Source organism: Vanessa cardui, chromosome 18 (genome assembly GCF_905220365.1).
Source record: "Vanessa cardui chromosome 18, ilVanCard2.1, whole genome shotgun sequence".
NCBI classification, from domain to species: domain Eukaryota; kingdom Metazoa; phylum Arthropoda; class Insecta; order Lepidoptera; family Nymphalidae; genus Vanessa; species Vanessa cardui.
Genome location: NC_061140.1, coordinates 10527378 through 10552765, shown reverse-complemented (window position 1 = coordinate 10552765; position 25388 = coordinate 10527378). Strand labels below are relative to the sequence as shown.

The following is a 25388-nucleotide window of genomic DNA, read 5'->3' as shown; positions in this document are numbered from 1 at the left end:
TACACATGGGTTATGGCTACATGGCGACCCTTTTTGAGCTGAGATAGCCCAGTGGATGGAACGCGAGCATGTTAATCGATGATCGCGGGATCTAACCCAGGAAAATATTCATGTTCTTAATTTGTGTTCATCATTCATTTCATGCTCAGCGGTGAAGGAAATCATCGTGAGAAAACCTGCGTGTGAATAATTTCATAGACATTCTGCTTCATGTGGTCATCATCTCGCATTGGAACAGTGTGGTGGAATATGTTTCAAACCTTCTCCTCTAAGGGAGAGGAGACCTTAGCACAGCAGTGGAAAATTTACAGGCTGTTGTTGTTGTTTGTTGTTGTATGACCCTTGTTCCTGTACACGGACTCACCCTTCAAACCGTTACACAGCAAAACTAAGCATAGCTGTTTGGAGATAGAATATCTGATGAGAAGATGATATTAACTTAGACGTCCTACTAATTAATGTTTGAGTAATATAAAGCGACGAAATAAAATGCAAGAAAACAACATAAACTGCCCTTTATGTTTATGATGTTTTAATTTGGTTACGTTGTATCCTCTAAAATGTGGGAGTTGCTGTTTATTGTTTATTTTGCTTTGAGAATTTAAACTTTGAAGGTTTTGTTGACGCACACTTCATGCTAGTGTCGTTCACTACGTTTGGGCACATACTTAGTATTTTTGTTTAATTTATTTTTAGAAAAGGCACAGCGAGTTCCTTTACTAAAGAACCGACTTTACAAAGTGGCTTGAACACTTAAATGAAACGAAGATTGTGGGTTTGCAACTTGGGTAAGCACCACTAACTCTCATGTATCATGAACTCTTTTGATTTGTATTCGATGATGTGGGAAAACATCCTGAACTATACACAGATCGTTGGAAAGGCTTTCCAAACGTAGATAACCTAATCCACACAGAGGCAGTGCTGTGGAATCCCCAAATCTTCTTCTCTAAAAACTTCATCTACCAGTGGAACATTTACAGGATTTTATATCACTTATTTACACAGTATTTTGTAAATTAATGTGCCATTTAAAAATAATGAATAAACATTGGACAACATCACATACATTACTCTTATCCTAATGTAAGTAGCTAAAGCCCTTGTGTTGTGGAAATTCAGAAGTAAGTACGGTACCACAAACACCCACACCCAAGATAAAATAGAAAACTAATGAACTTTTTCTACATCGACTCGGCCGGGAATCGAACCGGGGATCTTGAACAGTACACACAACTCGACCACGGAGGTTATCCGTCAAGTCATTTGTATTTTCATTTATTTTTCGTAACTGTTTCCATTTTAAATGATAGTTTTGTATAAATAGCGAATAAAGCGTGATCGGAATCAGTTTACATTCGGAAATGATAGTGTATACATCTTGAGTAAGCGAATTACAAGAATACCTGGTACTGTAGCAAACACACCGTACGTCTACGAACTCACGACTGCGCTAATTGAATTGTTGTACTTTCTTTCATTAAGAAATAAAAGTACTTCTTATTTTTACCGCTGGCATTTTGTTTCTCGAAGGTATACTTGTAACAATACGTAAAAAAATATTTCAATCAACTTCCGTTGTGATTTAAACCATCTACATTGCCGATTTCCGTATTGTTATAACTTTTTTGTTAAACTCAAGTCGCAGGTAGACCTAGTACTTTAAATATTATGTTGTATTGTGTAGTGCGTCAAAAATATGTTTGCACAAGAATATGCATATAAAGTATTGCAGAAAAGTCGATCTTGTTGATTAATTGATTTAAAAAGTTAAGTTAACACTAATAATTTCATTAACAATGAAAGTCTAAATTCAATTGGAGAAGGTAGTAAGTTTCGTGTCGATTATTCGAGAATAATCAGAGTCACTATTCTAAAGTACTTTAAGTGCCTACACTAACTAAATATAATAAATTATATATTTGACTTTCTTAAAATACTTAAAACTAAAAACTCTATCAAATCAAGCTGAACTAACATACTGTGCAAATACTAAAGACATTTTTCCATGGGAACTATGATTCCATATACTAAGAACCAACCAGGATTTATCTAAGTATAAGGGAAAATACCGGGGAATATACCCCCCCCCCCCTACATAATGGAGAATAAACCGGAACACAAGACTAAGTACCAAGTATTACTGCTTAGCGGAAGTATTAATAATATGATAAGTAGGTACCCATCAAAACGGACTACCACTAACCCTACCTAGTATGAGATATTACATATTTTGTTTAGCGGGTAGTTAAACAATTATTTCTTTCTTATCTTTTACAATTGATTTGAATTTAGAAAGAAAAATACATAATTGTATAACCATTTAAAGATAATATCAGTAATATTATAAACGCGAATGAAATTAATACTGTTCACTAATTAATTTAAAAACTTTATCTAAATAACAACAATATTGGTAATAATAATTTGTTGTAACATTTCACAAGTTGTTTGAGCCAAATTGTAATTTGTTGGTTATATTGTTTCTATTCAATTGATTTTGTAAGGGTTCTATTTATAGGTTTAATATTAAACATAAATAGTGTTCTTGTTCTATACAATATTTAGATGTAGTATATAAATTTTTTTTCATTCAACTTTTATGTTTAGATATTGAATATGTTATTAGTATAAAGGGTGAAATAATGACGAAACGCGAAAAATAAAAAATGATAACTAAAATCCCTTAAAATTTTATTTTGTAAAATACATTGAGAGAGTATTTGAGACATGATTTTTTAATGATCGGGCTGTAATACTAATTGTTTCTTTATATGCTAAATATATATTGTGCCTGGGCATTTAGTAGCTAGAATATAAAAAGTAAGGCTGAAAGGGGTCGGATACAGTCGGTAATACAAAAATGATTCCAGGAATAATAAACTTATATGAATCATCCCCTTATTAATATAAAGCTTAACGTTAATATTACGATCTTATTTTATACAAAGCATTTAAAGACGGCAATTTACCTACGAGGAATATAATTGGATTTGTGAGAACGAAATAGACTTCAGAATAGCTAAGCTTAACGATAATAGACACACACGCAAGAACATATGGAAAAAGAAGAAAATTATGAAATAAAATGTATCGTATAATTATTTACTACGATTACGAATGTTATACAACTTCATCTCTTTGTGTGTGTATTTAATTTTATGGGATGAGATAAGAGATTATGAATATAATTTAGGAAAGCTCTCATTTATATATCGTGTAACAATTTTAGAAATAATTCGTCGGATATACAAAAATAAGTCTAATATTTCAGATGTATTCTGAAAATAGCCTAACTCCAATAACAAAAGATAATTTAATGTTACGTTTTATTTGCGTAGTATAATTACTAAAATGTAATATTTTTTTGATATTTGTATTCTCGTAATTGTTTTATTATTTTAGATGGTCTTTTACTAATACATATTCTGTATCTGTCTACTGTTTAATTCGTAGTATTACAGATATAATAAACTTTAATCACACAAAATATATTAGTATATTCACAATATTAACAATAGTATTAAAATAATATTACCCTGGAATAGATCAAGTAATTTTATAGACATCGCAGAAGACTCATTAGTCTTCCTATGTGGTGTTTGAATGACAAAATAATGTCACGGCAGTCATTTACCAGAGCCTGACATATTATTCCCAAAAAATCATAGTTGGTATATATTCTTGTGATATCCAAAGTACACCATAGAGAGTTAACCGAACGACACCCTGACTGAAATAACTCGTAGCAGCTCAAATCTTTACGTCGAAATATTGGTATGACACATAATTCCGATGGTATAAGCACTGGAGTCCAATGCAGTATGGCCTTAGTTAAGTGTCCCGTAATAATTGATCTCCCTTACGATCTTTGGAACTGAACTTGAGTACACACATTGCACTCTCGCAATTAAAAAAGTCAATCAAATTGTACCAAGCTAGCAGTCAAGTCCCTAATACCTGAGAGATATGAGACTGGCCGAATCTCATGCGTTACGTCTATCAAGCACGACTCACGGAAATATGGTAACTGTGGGATCTGTAGCACCAAAACTGCACTAGTACAGCAGCACCAAGCAGTTCTGTTAAATCTTGTCACACGAACAATATCGTCCGTATGTGTCCTTTAAATCAATTAGTATAAGGAGAAAAAGTAAACAAAACATGCGTAGCATATTTTAAATGTAATAATTAAGTGATTTGTAAATTTACATAAATATATAATTATAGTTAACGAACATGACTGTATTTTAAATGTTCAAAAAGAGTAACTATGGAGTTTTTTGCCGGATCTTCTCGGTATTTACGAACCGGTGGTAGCTAGTAAGTAGTAGTAAAAGCCTTCCTGAAGTATTTTGAATAGATTTGATTTGTTGACGATGATATTTTACGTATGTTTTTAAATAATAAAATGCGTCTGTGATAAAATTATGAATGACTATGATGAACCAGAAATTTGATAAAAATGTATTTTCTTTTATATTTAGTCTCAATGTTGTGAATATTTAATACGGGTATTCCTGTACCTTCCAAAAAGGTTAACTAAAAGAAATGAGTTGAAATAAAGAAAAAATAAATAAAAAAAGGATCTGTAGATATTTTTAGTATGGATAAAGCCTTCTCAAAGACATTTGAGAGCAACTCGCCATTTGGGTAAGTGAGTTTGTTTATTACTTAGACATACTTATTACAATATCAATTTATAAATTATTTACATGATTTGGCGATTTTTACTCCTCGTGTTACGAACCACTTGTTTTCCTATATTAATGGAAAAACAGTCAGAGTTTGGCGAATTATGAAATATTGCGAAAAGTTGTAATTTAATTAAGTACCATCCATAATTTTGACTCCTTTTATAACTTTGTATGAATACGGCAACTTCAGCAATATCTTCCAATACAATCAGCCGGTATTCTTACAAATACGTGATTTATGGTACGCAGAACCTTAGAAAGCGGTACAGTTGTATATGAAAAGGTGAATGGTGTTACTTTAACCTTTAACCACTGACATGACTCTTACTTTGGGTAACTGTTGACAAGCCCATTTGGTCATATAAGTTGAAATACTGCAAAAGACTATGTTTACCCGATCAACATTTATTTGACATAAGAAATTTTAAGTTTTCTATATTTTTGGTCGTGAATTTGGGAGCAAAATTTCTTGAAATCGTTACTTAGATTCATAAACTATCAAGTCAAAATTAAAATAATATTACATTATACTGGTCAAAAGTCTAATAATGCACTTAAGAACATCTCTAATAGAAATTGATTCTAATAAAAATTGTGCAAAGCTATAAGTCCAAAAACGTCGCAAAAATCATTGACATTCTATTCGTACCTGCTTGGCACACTGTAGATAAAGATAATACTTATTCTGCTTACAGAAATTACTATTGTAATTCAAATTTCTTCCAAGCTTCAGGAGAGACGTTTGCTTCTTCGTCTGACTTTGACTTTTGAACAAAACGATAAATACTTCATTTTGGGCTATCAAAAAAAAACACATGACTACCAATGACAATGAGTCTATGAGGTGCATAAAAATTTGAAAAGATTTGGCCTTAGCTATCTGACATGTGTTAGAGATACACTCGTGACACACTCATGACACACAGCGGGGCTAAGCTCGAAGCTACATGAAGAAGCGTGTGCATCGCTTGCGGGGGAGGGGAGTTATTTGCAATATTAAATTTATCGCTATGTTGCGCCCGAACCTTATATAGTTCATGTATTGATTTAATAATCCCTATATGATTTATGTAATATTATCTTTTATTTTGCTAGCTTATTACACTTTCAAATAACTCTGATAAAAAGCAACTACCAATATATTTTTTAGTAAAATCAATATGGCAGACAATCTTATCAGTCAATTAGTAATAATCATCATCTCTACCTTATTTATACTTTAGATTCATACGCCATATACTGAAAATATTGATTCATGTAATTATATTGCCATTAGAAAAGAGGAAAAGCTTAAGTGCCAAGCCGGTGTTTTTGGGAAATGAGGCTTAAGATTTTGTTAGTAAACCTCTTTTCCCAAAATTACTATTTTGGCGTTTCAGCGTTTCTTCCTTTCCATTGACAACATTCCACTCTTGTAACCGAAACCCAGTAATACGAAGTTCTAATGTTTGTGATAGAATTTTCAAGAAACTCGATATACACCTTTGTAATACAAGTTCTAAGTTTGGAAGTGATCAATGTTCACACTCCCATGTCCAAGAAATAATCTATATTATTCCTTCTTCTGAACTCTTTCCTCTCGATCGGATTGCTTTAATATTAAAATCAGGTAATAGATAATAAACCTTCGCTCACATACATGTGCACTAAAATACATACCTTCTATAAATAGTTGGATAACCTCAGCCGATTTTAAGACAGCCGAGAGATCAATATCATGCTGGTTTTATAGATAAAGACCATTCATTTAAACGTTTCATAATATTTAATACTACCAGATATTGTATATCTCAGCAAAGTCATATGTCTCAGTTAGTGGCCAACTTTATCTTGTGGAAAATACAGTTCCGATTCTAAATATACTCTCTCCACAGAGATGGGTTCGCTTCCAAAATAACTCCACACACCAACATTTACATTAATCATTCAAGATTGTCAATCAGTAAACCATATCGTACCTTTAAACTGTATCAACTACATCACGGCTCATTATTTCTCTTAAAGGCAAAGTTGTAAGTCCAAACAGACTCAAAGGTTCAGTTAGAGTCAACCGAATTCAGCTTTGATAAATAAATGATCACGGCCGAGTACAGTTAGGGCGAGCAAAGGACAAATATATTAACGTATTTTGAACCTTATACCAATAGATATAAAGAACCACTGCTTTTAAATTAAACGTCGTGGAGGAGTATACAAGGGTCACAGAGATACAATTTCTTTAAGAATATAGTTTGAAGTTTATTGTTTCAAAGTGCCTTTCTGAATGGTAGAGTAACTTTAGTTTCTCCTAATGAAATCGCTTGTACATGGAAAAGGCTTCCGCTAAACTTGTTCCGCTTAAGTATTCTATCTGTTCTTCTTAATTTTATGGGGTATTTAAAGAAATTTCGTTGTTTTTTGTGAGCATTCGATGGAAGATTTAATCACGATTAAGTTTCACAGTTCTTAAGCCTCGAGAATATATATATTGTTACATTTTTAAGTCTGGATGTATTTAGTGAATTTATTTTAAGCGAGGGCTTAATCTGTTAAAAATTTTCAAGTCTAGTATACACGGTGTAAAAAGATTCTTTATCGTATTTATGTAACTTATATAAATAATGTTTGTTTTAGGGCTCTTTATCTCTACAGGACAAAAGTCCGTCCGTATGTTTGTCCGTCTAGATCCTTTTTTCGTAATAAACAAATTTTAGAGTTTTGAGAAGGACTCTTTGGAATTAATAATTATTACTGAGGTTAGTATTCCCTTAGAGCTGTGAAAAAATCAAACCTTTGGGCTTACGCAATTAAAAGATGTGTCGTGATTCCCATACATTCGCAAAAGGATTAAAATTTGTGTAGGTTGCTTCCCATTGATCTATAATTATTAAATTTGACAAGAAGCATATCATGTAGCCCAAATATAGTGGAAATCTGACAGCTGTAAAATAGTTGTTACATCAGAGTCTGTTGGTCTATCTGTCTGTTAGTACAGAATTCTCAATGACGACATTTCGTGTACTTTTCCAAAGTTTCTTTTGTTTTTTTAATGTTAATGATTGTAATTTGACGACCGTGGTCGAGAGGTGTGTACACCGGTTTTCATGGGTACGCCGCTCCGGGTTCGATTCTCGACCGAGTCAATGTAGATTATTATCATTAGTTTCCTATATTGTCTTGGTCTGGGTGTTTGTGGTACCGTCGTTACTTCTGATTTTCCATAACACAAGTGCTTTAGCTACTTACATTCGGATCAGAGTAATGTATGTGATGTTGTCTCATATTTATTTATTTCTTTATTTAATATTACAATTTAAAGAGGTCGATTATGCATTTTTTAGGATGATGTCTCTGTGTGAGTGAGATAAATTGTATGTTTATTGTGTCTGTATATTTTCAGCTTTATATAGTTTGTTGGTGTGTGTAATTAACGGTGACATCGACTGTAAGCCGATTTAATCAGACTCATTTACGAAATGTACTGCTAATTAGTTTTTATTAAATACGATTTATCAGATTAAACGGCACCAAGCACAATTAACGTTAATACTGTGTGTGTTTCTGTAAGCATTGTTTAAGTATCTTGTAACTCTATTTTAATATGATTGAAGGTAGTATTGGTTAAGGATAATCGAATTTTAATAACGTTAATTTATTTTTCATACTGATTGAAAGAAACGCGCATTATATATGTATAAAGCTAGCATCGGTATCATACATGATATTCGTTACCGTTCATAATAACTCTTTTTTCGATATTTATCAACTATTACTTTTCGGCTATCTTGTGTTCTACATCACACTGACGTTGCCAGCATGTACGATAAAAAAAATCCTAACTAAACTTTTTGATGCTTTGTCGTATCTACATACTTGTATTATAAATATGAAAGTAGCTCTGTCTGTCTGAATATTTGTCCCTTTTTCTGTATCAATCCGCTGAACCGAATTCGATGAAATTTGCATGAATTTATGAAGCAAATTTGAACTACCAGGAAGAATATAAGGGTACTTTTTGCTAACACAGGACAACTAAACCCTTAAAACGCGAATGCAGTCCTGAGCTACGACTAGTTTATATACATATAATGCGCGTTTGTAGTTTTATCTAGGAATGAAATGATACACAGTGCTTCAAAAATGTTTTTATTTTTCTATGAATAGTTAAATTATGTATTTACAAAAATCTTCACCCTATATTCACTTCTTCTTCACTGGTATCACGAAACTCAGCAAAGTAACGACTGAAAAATTAGACACATTTTTTTATTTATAAAAATTGTAAATAGTTAAAAATATCAAAATTTTAATAATATGACATTATGGCTAATCTCAGCGCTTTTCCTCTTCGATTTGGCAGATAATTAATTAGTAAGTTAATATATAACAAGTAAGATATTCCATTTCTATCGAGTAATTACGAACTCGAAATCATCAAACTCAATAGAGTATATTCAGATTTTAGTTCATGACCACTGATGAAGACTATCATTTTTTAATTATAATAGTTTATAAACTATAATGTATGTAAATATTTAAAAAAAAAGCGTTTATTTGAAAATTGTCCCATAATTATGTCTCATGGTAGTCCACATACCTCTAGAGAAGCCTATATACATACATATAGAGCACTACCGTTACCTGACCGTTTCGAATTTGTTCAAGTAATTTAAATGTTTTTTAATTAGTAAAAGTTCTTTATTAATTTAAAATGATAAAAACAAAAACAAAAGAACAATTCGATTTTTGGAACAATTTCAAACTTCGAATTGTCTTTTTAGGCTAGTATATACAAATACAGTGGCGGATTTACAAATCTGCCGCTAGTAGGCTAGTAGGCTATTCAATTTTTGCCACCCCTACTTTTATTTGCAACATTTATGATTTGAGTTCTATCATCCTCATTACATTGATTTTTTTTTCTGTTATTAGTATGATTATAAACTAAGTGATATTTCTGTCAGTTACTTGATTTTTTTTCCAACCCGCTATGTAGTGACGAGTGTACGGATTACGGTTGTAATGTGTATACATATAACTATAAGTTATTTTTTTATTTCTTTAAGATATAAAAAAAAATGGGCTAAATTTGGCGCCCCTTTAAATCTGCTCCCTAGGCTCCAGCCTACTTAGCCTATTGGTAAATACACCACTGTACAAATATATAAATAAATAAGTTACTTACATGTCATAGTTCCCGCCATTGTGAAGAATGGTACGATGCATCCAATATTCAGTAATACGGGAAATATTATGTTACCAACTAACGATCCGGTACGACCAATCGTCATCATCAACCCGAGGGCTAAGGACCTGCAAAATAAATATACTTAACACCGACAACCCACGCTCAATTGTTTTTGGGAACCTGATGAGGAAAAAAAATAAGAGATTAATTTTCTTTTATCATTTTTTCCCCTGTATAATGGATTAACATTTCTACCTATATTATTACACTTAATAATAATCCTATACAACTTTTTGATCCCTCAGGGATTGATTTGAGTATACAAATACAAATTAAATAAATATATTTATTAATAAATAAATATATTTTTGTTCTTGTGTTTATTCATATTATAATATAAATTTATATAACGAATCATATTGAAGCCTTAACTTAAATTTAATTGTCATTTTTACCTTCAGGGATACACTTTTTACAATACAATATCAAAAAAATATTTCAATAAATGTAGTAATGATTGTTATTATGTTACCGATTGTAGTTGACTTTACGATCAGGTTGAAATTTCATAGCCGACATAGTTAATTTATTATTAATAATATATAAAATATAATGCAATATTATGTGATTATTTTTTACCATATAAATTAATTAACAATTATTATTATTATGTATGATAATAATAAATAGTAATTATTAAATAATACAGGACGTGTTATTTAATAATATTGATGATGATGATTGATGGATTCATAATTTAGCTTAGTTTAACGATGTTTTATTACGCGTCTTATACAAGGGCGAGTTTTCTCTTTATTTCTTACTTATTCTGTCTCTTTGTATTGTGAAGGTTTTATATAATATAACATTTAAAGTAATATTACCTATTATTTAAATTCATACGAATTCTTTAATAAAAAAATTGTCATTATTATTTGTTTATTCTCAAATATAATTAATTTTCTTGAATGTGCCTGTTATTTAATATGAATTGAATATCGAAAGCAACTTTATTCCTTATTATTAAATATATAAATATTAAAATTTATCCTTACTGCTCGTCATATTCGTAATTTAAATCTTCTTAACTTTAAAAAAGGAACATCAATTCCTGAGTCGGGCCTAATAAGAAGTTACTGGGAATTTATTTAGGTATTTTTTAATTCCAGTCAGGGTTATAACCCTATTCGCGATGAAGCTACGAATGTTCATATATACCGATCCATTACTTAGTAGCAAGTCTAATTGATATGAAACTTCAATTAAATATTCAAAGTTCAAAAAGCCAATTCGGATATAATATTTTATTCAAATTTTTAACAGACTTCTAAAAAATTGTTTTATTTTATATAAATGTTTGACGATTTCGTAGAAACGATTACGATTAAAAATATAAAATTTGGGAATATAAAAAAACAGTGATTTTTAAGTCGACCGACTCGATCGAAACGATCTGTTTTGTTTCATGAAAATGTGGTAACAATTACAATATTACAAATTGATGATTAAAGAAAAAACTATCTTCAAAAGGAATAAAATCCGCACTGATTGCAGGCGGACAAGCAATTGAGCTACTTGATGGTAAGCACCATAGACAATGTCGATGTAAGAAATTTTAATCAGTCCATGCATAGCCAATGTGCTACCAATCTTGGGAACTAATATGTTATGTTCCTCGTGCCTTATTACAGACTCACTCACCCAGTCAAAACAACATTGGGTACTGGTGTGTGGGGGTAGAATATCTGATAAGTGGGTGGCATCTACCAAGACGAGCTAGCACAAAACCCCATCTAGTTTGTTATTGTTTACGATATTCAATATGATAAATTCAAGGTGGCAATCATTTTATTCCCAAGGTTGACCCAAACCTCACTAATTGTATAAGTTATCTACACAAACGTTTATTCACAATTTAATTTAGCTACACAGAAAGTAATTGGAGTTAAAAGTTTTTGTTTATTACTTAAGCTGATGTTGTTAGTAATTGTTGTACAAATTCTTCTGATATATATTTTTTGTAAATTGCACTATTCGAGTGTCATGATGTCCTAGTAGTTAGGAAACCTAAATACGTAACATAGGACGTAAACTTACAAATGAAATTTCAATTGATTATTTTCTAATTATATTTCATTTCATGCTTAACGGTGAAGGTATAATGAGAAAATGTGATGTTTGAAAATCTGACACTACCAATCCACACTGGAGCAGCTGATACATAATCTTTAAAATTTTTCCTTGAAAGGAAACCTTAGCCCATCAGTGCGATAGTACATTATACGCTGTTTTATTTTATGAGACTAGACCTAATTCAAAAATATTTCAACAACAATAAAACACTAAATCAATCAAGGATCTAATTTTGCCTTGCAAAGTTTAATAATGTACGTTATAATGTAACACAGCATAGGGCAATATTTCTCATACAACGCTTATTAATAACTAATTTTACTACACAATTAATCATAGTGATAATAATCGTCTGCGCCTTCAGAGTCATAAATTAAAGGTATGAATATCTTACAGTATATTTATGTATACAGTCTGGTATAAATTGAGTTGTTCGACTTTATAGTTTTACTACTAAATTAAACGGAACAAACATTATTATCAAGTATTCCTGTTATACATACAGACGTTATTTATCGAGGAACATTCGTCATTTTTCGAGGAGATTATGGTTCTTATCTATTAAGGGGACCATTCGTCAAATCTACTATGACGGAATGATAGTTAAATTATATTGTTTACTATTTTATTTAATTGTCCTTACTCGAAATCCTTGTGAAACTCGAGTTTCGAAATTGAATTTAAAATGTTCATAGACACAATAAAATAAATAAATTCAATTTCGTGTTAGGGTTTTATGTAAGTCCTTTTGTGTAGTTATCAATTACTTTTTCTTTAGCTAATCAGACCGACAAAAATTGTAAAAAAATATATTTTTTTGTATATATACCGCGTATACAAAGATGCATTTGGAAAAAGTGGTTATTTTAATAATACAAACAGACACTCCAATTTTATTATATGTATAGATAATTATAAACAATTTTGTACTACGTCTGTTTTGAAGCAAATATGTTTTCAATTTCAGAAGACAACATAATATAACGACTTCCCATGAATTTAAAAAACATTTGCAGGAAATAAATGCCTATTAATATTATGGCGTTTAACGTGAGTCGTTTAATGGTCATTTAATTGTTTCTGCGGAATTAATAATGATGAATTGCTCATGATGTTTTTTCATACAGTGGAAAGTAGTGCAATTTTTGGTATCGATTTATTGTATCCATTTAAGTGGGAGAAAATATATTTTATGCGCCTATAAAGCTAGCATAGAATAGAAGGGCCGAGATGGCACAGTGGTTGGAGCGCGTTAACCGATGATTGCGGGTACAAACCCAGGTAAGGGTGCACCACACACCATTGAATCATCATGTACTTCATTTGTTTTTATTATTCGTCTCGTCCTCGGTGATAGAAAAAAAATGTGAGAAAACATGTGTTTCATTTGAACGACATTCTGCCACATTTGAATTCAACAAACAACATTGGAGTAGCGAAGTGAAATATTCTCTTAACCTTCTCCCCAAAAGGCAAGGAGGCCATTTTGTAATAATTAAATTTTAAATGAATAATTTCTTATCTAAAAATGGCAAAACTGCTAACTTGTTATGCTCAAATAGCACTTAAAACACTAACCACACACTACGTGATCCAATTTCAGTATCGATAATTTAGTACTCTAACTGTACAAAAATAAATAAATAAAATAAACAAAAAGTGTCTACAATGATATCCCACTATTGGGCTTATTTTAGCAAGCTGTTCCAATGTGCTTTTCCGACACATGCTGCCTTTAACATCAACTTCTCCTCCATTATAAGCACTAAATTATATTTGTTTTAAAATCCATAACGAACGGTTATCTTTGCTTCATGTTTACTGATACAGAAGTTTTGACAGCTGCATTTAAGATTTAACTAACCTTGTTGTGGTCGGAAACTGATCTATCACCATAAATTGATTAAGACTCAATTCAATTTGCCCCAGAGCTGTTATAGTAGAGAATAAAGCCACTATTCCAATCTTCGTATTCACCCATCTCAGTCCAAGTGTAGTCGCCACGCATAATACTCCACAGACTATAAATAAGTTTTTCTTCCCAACTTTGTTAACTAATACACCACTGATGATATAAGGAATGATGCATATTGATCCTAGTATAATGCTGTTGACGTACGTTTCGGTTCCACTAACTTTCTGTAAAAAGAAGCAATGGATTCATGATTATATTTTGCTATCGCAATAGAATGCTATTTTGCTGCAATATTTTCCTCTTGGTATTTTCTATGGTAATCGTGCGTATCTCTATGTAAGAGACAACGACACGCAAATGCCACGCATTTATTTAAATTAAATTCTTGCTATGACTTTAACCTGATTTCACAAATAGGTAACGCTGCCAACTGCGTAGGAGCAATAGATGATAATATTAAAAGTAATCCCACTTATAGTAACAACTAATTATAGATGAAATAATAAAGAAAGCAAGCTCAAGTAAACAATAACAGAGAGAAATTAATATACAATAAAGACCCATTAGTTTTGAAGACATACAACTAAAACTCCTTTCTATGTATTATGTATGAGGAAAGATTTTGATTGTCCGAATCTCCCTTTGATTGCCAATGGATATTATCACTGAAAGAAATAAAGCTATTTTGGCCATGATATAGCAAGCGCTCGGAGCTCGCCTCGGGCACTTGTCTATTTTTCGGACGGATTTTTAGTGCAGTTTTTCCGAATATCCGAAATATCAAAATGTTTTAAACAAAATTTCAATTTAATTATCACGAACAAATGAAAACTTTGGCGAACCAGAAATAAACAAATTCACTATTTACTGACAAATGACAATCAAATCATTTAAGGGTTCATTTTTTAATCTTATGAGAAATATTTAGTAGAAATTTTTCTTTATAATTATGATGCAAACTCCACTTAGATGGTCTTTTCAGTTTCAAATATAATATTCTCTGTGTAGAACGTTGTAACCATACAAATACGCAGGCTATGTGCAAACAACACCGCGTTGTGGGTCAAACACGTTGGCGGAATCCCACTTTGATCTTTTCAATTCCACACCGGTTGCTTCATACAACGCCATACTTTTGTTTTTAGAGATCCCTGTGCACAATCTCGCGTGTGTATATACAGTCTATGCAGTATCAATTTGAGATCTAGGATGAAAGTTCCTTGTTTTGACTGATATTCCCTTTGCAAATAGCATAAATCTTTCTCAAAATCAATACTAATAGTATAAAAGTGAAAATGACTCTGTCTGTTCTGTATGTCTGGCGCTCCTTCATTGCCAAACCAAAGAACCGAATTTGACGAAATTTGGTGTGAAGCAAACTTGACCTCCAGGGAAGGATATAGGGTACTTTTTTGCCTAACACGTGATAAACAACCCTCTAAAATTCGAGCGTAACACTTAGTATATCATATAAACTAAACTTAGCAACACAGCTGTGTGTAGCAAATATAAACCATAAGTATTAAATTGGTAAAACCTGTACTAATTTAAAAATGGCAGTAAAATCAATTTATCGTTTATACGAAAATTACTTACAGGCACACATATATCATTTGCGGTTACATTGAGACTTTGCATTTTCAAATCATGGGTATAACTATCCAGCATCACGCATAGGTCTTGAGTATCTGCATTGGCATAGTATTCCACGATCGTTGACAGCTGCGGGAACCACAACCTGATCACATTGAACCTGAAAAATGACACATCACATTATATGACTTTTTTTATGTTATACGTTTGCGGACGAGCGTATGGGCCACCTGATTGTAAGTGGTCACCATCACCCATAGACAATGACGCTGTAAGAAATTTTAACTATTCCTTACATCGTCAATGTGCCACCAACGTTGGGAACTAAGATGTTATGTCCCTTGTGCCTGTAGTTACACTGGCTTTATCACAAGATTGAATATTGTATTAAATCTTAACGGGTACAACTAGTGTTGGCACATTGGTTGAAATTCCTCTCTTATTCTCATTTGTCCCTTCGATAATTCTAAATTGTACCGTTCCTGAATACCACGCTGTTTTCAAACTGAATTTAATAAAACTTGTTTAAAATTATTATTAATAAAAGTAGTTATTATTTTTATGTGTGCATAAGATTAATAATACTATTTAGCGTAAAGAATAATTAATGAATTAAATGGGGACAGTACTTGATTTATTCAGTACAAATTGATATTATAATTTTTCTAAAGTAGTTTATATTTTCATTTTTTGTATTAACACATACATTCATATCTCATGAACTTCAGAAATCAGAAAGATATTTATTTGCATAAGAACCATTAACGCTAAAGCCTTAGTTTTTGACAAATCGATGTAACTATGGCACGAAGGCGAGAAGCATTTCCTCGTTGAATTCAAGTTGACCATTCCGATTATCTGAGCAAAAAAATAAACCAGCTCTCCTGTCATCAGTGGAACTAATTAGGCGATGTGTAATTGTTTTGATTGTGGTAAAGTATCATTATACTCACATATTCATGATAAAGAAATTCATCGTGCAAAACAGTACCACGTACAAGCCCAAAGGTCTGTGGAACATTGGTTTGACGTTATGGAAACCAACGGACAGCATGTGGCTGAAGCTCTTCGGCGCTTCTGGTGTTTCATCGATTGCTAGTTTATTTTTATCCTTCCATATATTTGCAAACTGTAAAAAAACTTTATTAGATTAGTTATTGAAATTTTAAAATACTATTTTCTTAGAAGAATAGACGAATTTTGAACTACCCAACATAGACGAAGAAACCACTAGGTCGACGGACCCTGATCCATCGGGTCAAAACTAAATGACGCGGTAGCCGAGGGTACTGAGGAGGAAAAGCCCGGGTAGGGAGAGTAACCTCGAGACCCGTACCCAAGCCTAGCCTGGGCCAGACTGGAAGACCCGTCGTCGTAGACGATTTTTTCCATAACTGGGCGCATTGGTGGACTACTAATCGTTGGAACTAAGATGTTATGTCCTTTGTGTCGGTAGTTGCTCACTTACTCTTCAAACCGAAACACTAACTACAATGTTGCTGTTTACACAGAAGAATTATTTTAAATAACGATGAAGTTATGTTGAAATATATTTTATTACTACTTTGTATTACTTTGATTAAGTCATGAGCTAACCTAACCTAACCTAACCAGACATACTTCCTATTAATAGGGAAAGGCCATTAATACTAATTTTGTATTTTCTAAAATAAATCAAATCAAAATATGCTTTATTTAAGTAAGCTTTTACAAGTACTTTTGAATTGTCATTTAACAACAATTTTAAGTGAACCTACCACCGGTTCAGAAAGTAGATTCTACCGAGAAGAACCGACAAGAAATTTGTAGTAACTCTTTTTCATCATTTAAAAATACAGTCATGGAAGTTAAATACGCGTGTAATATATGCTATGTGGCACTTAACTATGGATACTCAAATGCCCTACATATTTTTGATGTTGATCGATTTTCGTCAGCAAGAAAATGTCAAACTAATACGCGTGATACAAACCCTTAGAGGATTTCATGTGGATAAATTATACAGCGTGGCGGTGCTGACTATGCGCAAAATATTTGTCAACGTCATGTGAATTGCAGATTTGAAGAATATTTGGTGGATATTTTCACTTAAAATTTATTATGGACTAACGACCCGCCGCGGTTTTGCACGGGTGTAATTCTGATACTAAATATACTACAGAACTTGATTATTTACGATACCACATTAGAAACTTCTGAAATTATCAGTGTTTCTTTACAACATTGTCCATTATATACAAAAACCTTCCTCTGGAATCACTCTATCTATTACAAAACTGTATCAAAATCCTTTGGTACTCAGGGACTTCATAATTCTTCGATTTAGAAAACAATCCAAGATATTCTGAGGACCTTTTATTCTGTAAATGTTTTAGCATAATGACAGATATTTTTTTTTTTTTTTTTTTTATGGAATAGGTGGCAAACGAGCAGGAGGCTCACCTGATGGAAAGTGACTACCACCGCCCATGGACATCTGCAACACCAGGGGGCTTGCAGGTGCGTTGCCGGCCTTTGAGAAAGGAGTAGGCTCTTTTCTTGAAGGTTCCCATGTCGTATCGGTTCGGAAAAACCGCCGGCGACAGCTGGTTCCACAGAGTGGTTGTGCGAGGCAGAAAATGTCTAAGAAATCGCGCTGTTGTGGATTTTCGGACATCAAGATGGTGCGGGTGAAACTTAGAATTTTGACGAGATGTCCGAAGGTGAAATTCAGCAGCCGGGATTAATCCGAACAATTCCTCGGAACATTCCCCGTGAAAAATTCGGTAGAAGATGCAGAGTGATCCAACATCTCTACGCAAAGCCAAAGGATCAAGGAGATCGGAAAGGGCTTGATCGTCGATAATTCGAGCCGCTCTACGTTGGATGCGGTCAAATGGAAGGAGCTGGTACTGGGGAGCACCCGCCCAGAGGTGAGAGCAGTACTCCATGTGAGGCCGAATTTGCGCCTTGTAAAGTTTTAGGCGATGGGCCGACGTGAAGTACTGTCTCGCCTTGCTGAGCACACCGAGCTTCTTTGAAGCCAATTTGGCTTTGCCTTCCAATTGACCGCGGAACTGAACGAGGCTCGAAATATCAACGCCAAGTATTCCGATACTACCTGTAGCGGCTATCGGGATGTTCTCAAATCGTGGAGATACGACAAATGGTGTTTTTTTAGCGGTTAACGCGCAAACTTGCGTCTTTTTGGGGTTGAAATGGACTAAATTTAGCCGGCCCCAGTTCGAGACTTCGTTTAACGAAGACTCGATTTCAGACACAAGTTTGTTCCGGTTTTCTTCGACGTTTTCCCGAGAAATATTAGCGCGGCCGGTGTATAAGGTGTCAACGGTACTGTCGTCTGCATAGCAATGAATGTTCCCGATTTGCAACAAATCATTGATATGCAGAAGAAACAGAGTGGGTGATAGGACGCAGCCTTGTGGAACACCAGCATTGACGAATTTTAAGTCAGAGCATGCACCGTCGACAACGACCTTGATGCTCCGATCTGCCAAAAAGCTGGTAATCCAATTGCATAATTTCCCGGGAAGCCCATAAGAAGGAAGCTTCGAAAGAAGCGCTTTGTGCCATACGCGATCGAAGGCCTTCGCTATGTCCAAGCTGGCTGCTAATGCCTCCCCCTTGCTCTCAACTGCTTCAGCCCACCTGTGAGTAAGGTAAACTAGAAGATCACCGGCTGAGCGACCCCGACGGAAACCGTACTGGCGGTCACTAATCAGCTGATTCTCCTCTAGGTACCGCAGGAGCTGGCAGTTAATAAGGGACTCCATTATCTTGGAGAGCAAGGAGGTGATGGCTATAGGCCTATAATTGGACGGATCTGAGCGGTTGCCTTTTTTAGGGATCGGATGCACCAAAGCAGTCTTCCAGGAGTTCGGGACGACGCCTAATGCGTAGGATTGCCGGAAAAGACGCGTTAAGACCGGTGCCAACTCGGGAGCACATGTCCGTAGCACGATTGGAGGGATGCCATCGGGTCCACTCGACTTGTGAATGTCCAAGGAAAGAAGTGCTTTCCGAACTGCACTTTGCCGAAATTTAACCTCCGGCATCGTCGTATCACATCGCGGGATTGATGGAGGTGACTTTCCTTGGTCATCCAGAGTCGAGTTCGACGCGAAGAGAGACCCTAAAAGATCGGCCTTCTCCTTCGCGGTATGGGCCAATGACTCACCGTCCCTGTGCAAAGACGGAAAAGAAGGCTGACAGAAATTCCCTAGGACAGCCTTAGCGAGAGACCAGAACGCACGTGTTCCTGATGGGAAGCGCACCAGTCTCTCGCCAATTCTGCCAATGTACTTCGACTTCGCCTCAGCTATCACGTTTTTGAAGGACCTGGAGGCAGAGTTATATTCCTTTCTGAATGTGCTGGTGTTTGTATCACGAGACGCCGATGCGTTAGCCCAGTCTTGGTAGCGTTCCCATTTTCGGCGTGAAGCCGTCTTACAGAGGCGACCAAACCAGGGCTGGGACTTGCCACCAATGGGCACCGCAGAATATGGAATGAAAAGTTCCATACCCTGAAGCACCACATCGGCGACAGAGTCAGCAACAACGCTCGGATCATCCATCGAGAAACAAACTCGCCCCCATGGGTAAGATGCAAAGAAGGACCGCATCCCATCCCAATCTGCTGACTTGTAGTGCCACACGCGACGACAGCCCGCGAAACGAGGTCGTGAGTACCGTGCAACTGGCACTGTACTCCGGACGAGACAGTGGTCCGACGAGCCCAGAGGGGGATCGACGACAATCTTATAGCCGTCCGGATGCGAAGTCAGCAGAAGGTCCAACAGGGAAGGTGTATGATCCTCCACGTCCGGTATTCGCGTTGGCGAGGTGACCAGTTGTGTCAAATCATAAGCCAAAGCGAAGTCGAGAACAGATCTACCCGCATGATCAGTGGTGCGTGATCCAAGCCACTCTGTATGATGAGCATTGAAATCGCCCAGAATAATGATCTCTGCGGATGGAGTCTGCTGCAGCACGGAATCTGTAGCCAATTGGACGTGCTCAACCAGTCGGTCGGTTTCGGCATTACCGCTATGGGACCTATAAAGGCACGCGTAGATTCGCGGATGGTCGTCGCAGTCTACGCGCAGCCAGATAATTGATAGGTCCTGCCCTTCAAGGCTGCCGAGGCGTCGAGAGCAGATATCATCTCTGACGTAAACGCACACCCCAGCTCGTGGCACAAAAGTATGCTCCAATTTGTACCCGGGGTAAGAGAGAAAAGACGTATCGGCAGGAGAAGATATCTGGGTCTCGGTAAGAAAGAGCAAGGCCGGCTTCGCCGTCTCAAGGTGAAAGTGAACGGCATTCAAGTTGGAGTTGAGTCCCCTTATGTTGCAGAAGTCCACAGCGAGTGTGGTAGGGGTTGCCTTATGATGCCTGCTCCGCTTGCCCCGAACAGTGGCGAGCGCAAAATTGCCCCCCCCAGAATTCGGAGGGCAGCCTGGGCATCCCTGCTCAGGCGGTGTACGTCCTGAGCATGGATGCCCAGAGAGGGATTCTCCATCGCAGTCGCTGATGGTACCCTCCTGGGGTAATGTCACCAAATTCTGCACAACCATGTTTTGGGGGGAGAGGGATCGGGCCTCCGGAACTCTCACTTACCGGACGAAACGCGGTAGCATAGCTACCACTTCACGCCGATTTTAAGTGAGAGAGTGGTACTTCCCCGGGCGTGCCGGCCCATTCGACTGCAACCGAGAGGTATGCAGTGTGGCACTACCACTTGCAAAGATAAAGATTAGTTATTATAAATGTATATGTAAACACTGTTTGTAAAATTACGAGAAAAAAAGTGGATATATCACTGCTCTTATAAACACCCAAACTGTCTGCCATAGATAAACAATAAGACGGTAAATTTTATATACTGAAAGATGATATCAGCCACTATGACGTCACAGCCATAAATATTATCAACCAATGTCAGCCATATTCTAACAATTTATACGTTCCAGAATGTTCGCGGTTTATTTACACAAATGGCATGAATTTATGTTTCCACCTTAAAGGGTTTGCGAAGGTTAGTGTTTTATATGTGGTGAAACAACACATTAAGTAATGGATTTATTATGTAGGTATTTTAAGCACAAGTAGCATGTAGGAATCTTGAATAAATAATATACCGCATCCTATGTTTACTTATGATCGTATTTTTATGTTAATCGATTCTTCATTTGATTTTCCATAACACAAGTGCTTTAGCTACTTACATTGAGATCAGAGTATGGATGTCCAATATTTATATAAAAAGCTCTTTCTATTTAACAGTATATCGTGTAAAGCCTTCAACTACGAATTGAAGTAAGTTGTTAGCGATTTATATATAGAGCATTAACACAATAGAAATGTATCGAAGTCGCTTATCAAAGTGGTCATTTGTCTAGCATTTTAAATGGATACCTGTCGAAATACTCTTTGGAAACAATGTTGAACAGATCGATCGCTTGAAAATAAACGATCGCTACGTTTTTACGGTTCCGTTTTTCGTTAATTCCATCTTCGGCGTCATCGAACGTATATGCTAGTTTTTAAGGACGAAAATGGCTTGAGAATGTTTTTTAAACAAATATTGCAGATTCAATTTAAGCGAGGACGACTACAAATTTAACAATCTTGTGTAATAGAAATCTACATGAACTGTTATATTAAATACTAGTTGTAGCTCGCGTCTTGGCTCGCGTTTTAAAGAGTTGTCTGTCATGTGTTAGGCAAAATAGTAGCCTATGTCTTTACTTGGAGTCTAAATTTGCTATATACCAAATTTCATCAAATTCAGTTCATTGGTTTGGTAGTGAAAAAGCGACAGACATTATCACATTTATCATAATTAGTAATATTTTTATATGAGTATAGATATTAGTATATTGAGAGCATAAACAACATACATATTTGAACCTAAGCGTGCATAATGCGGTTGTGCCTCGAAAAATTAGTGCTCCCTATCTTTGAGCTTTTGCTGAGACAACAGCAACAACAACAACAGCCTGTAAATTCCCACTGCTGGGCTAAAGGCCTCCTCTCCTTTTAAGGAGAAGGTTTGGAACATATTCCACCACGCTGTTCCAATGCGGGTTGGTGGAATACACGTGTGACAGAATTTCTATGAAATTTGTCACATGCAGGTTTCCTCACGATGTTATCCTTCACCGCTGAGCACGAGATGAATTATAAAGATAAATTAAGCACATGAATCAGCGGTGCTTGCCTGGGTTTGAACCCGCAATTATCGGTTAAGATACACGCGTTCTAACCACTGGGCCATCTCGACTCACTGGATCATCTCGACTCTATAATTAATCCCGTAAATATATTTCGAACCAAAAACTATAAATTTTGAACCATGCAAAATAATTAATAGATAACCAGGGCAGTTATTAAATAAAAGTTTTATATGAACTTCATTTGCTGAGTAACATTAAATATTTAGGGCAGTTACCGTCAAAGTTTAAAAACATGTTACGGTGAATAAAATTAATTATTTATATCACAAAGTATTATAACTTTTATATAAAGTACTAAAATCTATCACGAGTGTGTTTGTTACTAACGAGATTACCCCGGTTTGGTATTTGCTGATTTTAACGTATTATTTTAAAGTACTTCAATATCTGGGGGTAACAAACTTATAACACCAAGTTTCAAACTCAATTATAAATATGAGATCTTTGTCAAGAACTTAGTGATGTATAAAAGATAATATTATACACTATTCCGATTATATAGTTCTATTATATCTTCTATATTTGAATTTGGAAAAGTTTTAAGTGGTCGTCTTCCTAACGCTAACCCACTTTTGGAAAACTTTAAACGGTTGGTTAACCGTTAAATTTCTTCTATCATACGGCTAAATTATTTTATAGTATCAGTAAGCGGACCAATAAATAAACTACTGGATAGTAACTACCCAGGCGTGCTTACACGAAAACCTACTACCAAGTAAAACTTACACGTACAACTAAATTACTTGTAAAATTACATTACAAAAGAGCTTGACTGTTTGTATAAAGTTTCTTTAGAAAACTCACCGTCAAGTAAAACTTACAAGTAAATTACGTTTCAAAAAAGTTTGCCTGATTGTGTAAAGTATGTTTAGGCAAACAGGTAAGCTTCATATAAAGCCATTAACACTTTAGAATTTAGATAACGATATAGTACCTTCTTGTTTCATGAAATGTATTATTTCGCATTTTAAGTCCAAGACTATGAGTACTTTCATCTTACATTTTCCCGACTATGCCTTGATAGAAAATAAATTAATAGTTACAGTAGTCTAGCTGTAAACAAACGAGCTGTACTCAGCATTATTCTTGACTCTTTAATATGCGAAGGTAAGCTGCCCGTCAAAATGTTACAAAAATAAGGGGATTAAAGATTTACGTAGCGTGCTCGTTTCATTACGATCAAGGACATGTATTTTGAATTATGAATGTGAATTACGATGGAATAGAGAATATTTAAAAGCTTTGTAAAAATACTATATAATAAATAATAAAAATAAATTAAAGTTACTTTTTCTTTATTGAAGTCGACTGCAAAACTTTTTAAGCCCATAGGGTAATTACATACATAATGATTTTTTTATTAAATCATTAATATAAAGGTACAGTTAAAGTACATATGGATTAGACTACCTGTTTGATACGACTATAGATGCTGATTGATCTAGTTTGGCTGTAACCAGAATATTTAATAACTATCATGGTGAAATGTATATGCTAAAATCAAAAGATAGTTAGTGCCCCATCAATATCATATACAATTGATAAATATATGACACTTTCATTATTAAAACATGTACATTAGATATTAGATTAGTGTACATAAAAACAAATTTAAATATAAAATAATAAAATAACATATAGAATAGTGAAATGAGTATATAAAAGAATGTTCAGAAATTAAGCTCATTTTAATACAAGCGTTCCAAATACTTAGGAATGCTGTACAAATATTATTAAGGTTGGCGTGACGTTGCATCGTTTAAGATGTTTTGACATCGCAGACGTTCAACGCGTAGTTACTTGAATGTAATTAAATTAGACTTAATTAAATATAATTTAAATTATAATTGAATGGAATTTTTAATATCATATTACGAATCGTATTTTATTTACAATTAAGCTGATGGATTATTTTATCTTCTTAAATTGCAAATAGTAATGATAAGCGATAATTACTTTAAATATAAAAACGGGTTGTTTGTTTTTAACGTATATTTTTGAATTACTACTTAATACTTTTTTATGGCATAGGTTGGCGGACGAGCATATGGGCCACCTGATGGTAAGTGGTCACCATCACCCATAGACAACGACGCTGTAAGAAATATTGAATATTCCTTACATCGTCGCCACCGCGCCACCAACCTTAAGAACTAGATGCTATGTCCCTTGTGTCTGTAGTTACACTGGCTCACTCACCCTTCAAACCGGAACACAACAATACTGCGTACTGTTGTTTCGCGGTAGAACATCTGATGAGTGGGTTATACCTACCTAGGCGGGCTTGCACAAAGCCCTACCACTAAGTAACGAAAATATTCATATTTTTTTATAAAATGTAATAGTCGATTTTAATTATATTAATAAGACAGAAACACGCAATCTATAATATACAGTACAATAACCATTTTACAAGTATAAATAAATCATTAAATAATATATGTATATACATCAAAGTCGATTACCCCTGTCTGTCCTTATATATGCTTAGATCTCTAAAATTACGCAACGGATTTTGATGCGATTTTTTTATCAGATAGAGTGATCCAAGAGGAAGGTTATTATGCAAAATATATGGACAATATAGTAAAGAAACACTGATAATTTTAGAAGTTTCATTCGAATGTCGTAAATAAACACAATTT

The 25388-nt window shown here is 34.5% G+C and overlaps 2 protein-coding genes across 2 annotated transcripts in view; one reads left to right on the top strand and one right to left on the bottom strand.

Moving 5' to 3' along the window:
- Positions 1-25388, top strand: part of LOC124537641 (hemicentin-2-like) — a 359030-nt gene that overhangs the window by 84628 nt on the left and 249014 nt on the right. The gene's annotated exons all lie outside the window — the stretch shown is intronic.
- LOC124537640 (solute carrier family 22 member 16-like) overlaps positions 8810-25388 on the bottom strand; it is a 39913-nt gene continuing 23334 nt past the window's right edge. The window contains exons 6-10 of the mRNA XM_047114537.1: positions 16459-16634; positions 15509-15665; positions 13862-14136; positions 9862-9989; positions 8810-8920 (exon numbers count right to left, since the gene is read on the bottom strand). Of these exons, the coding sequence (XP_046970493.1) occupies positions 8877-8920; positions 9862-9989; positions 13862-14136; positions 15509-15665; positions 16459-16634 (780 nt within the window). The 3' untranslated portion in view covers positions 8810-8876. The remainder of the gene's footprint in view (positions 8921-9861; positions 9990-13861; positions 14137-15508; positions 15666-16458; positions 16635-25388) is intronic.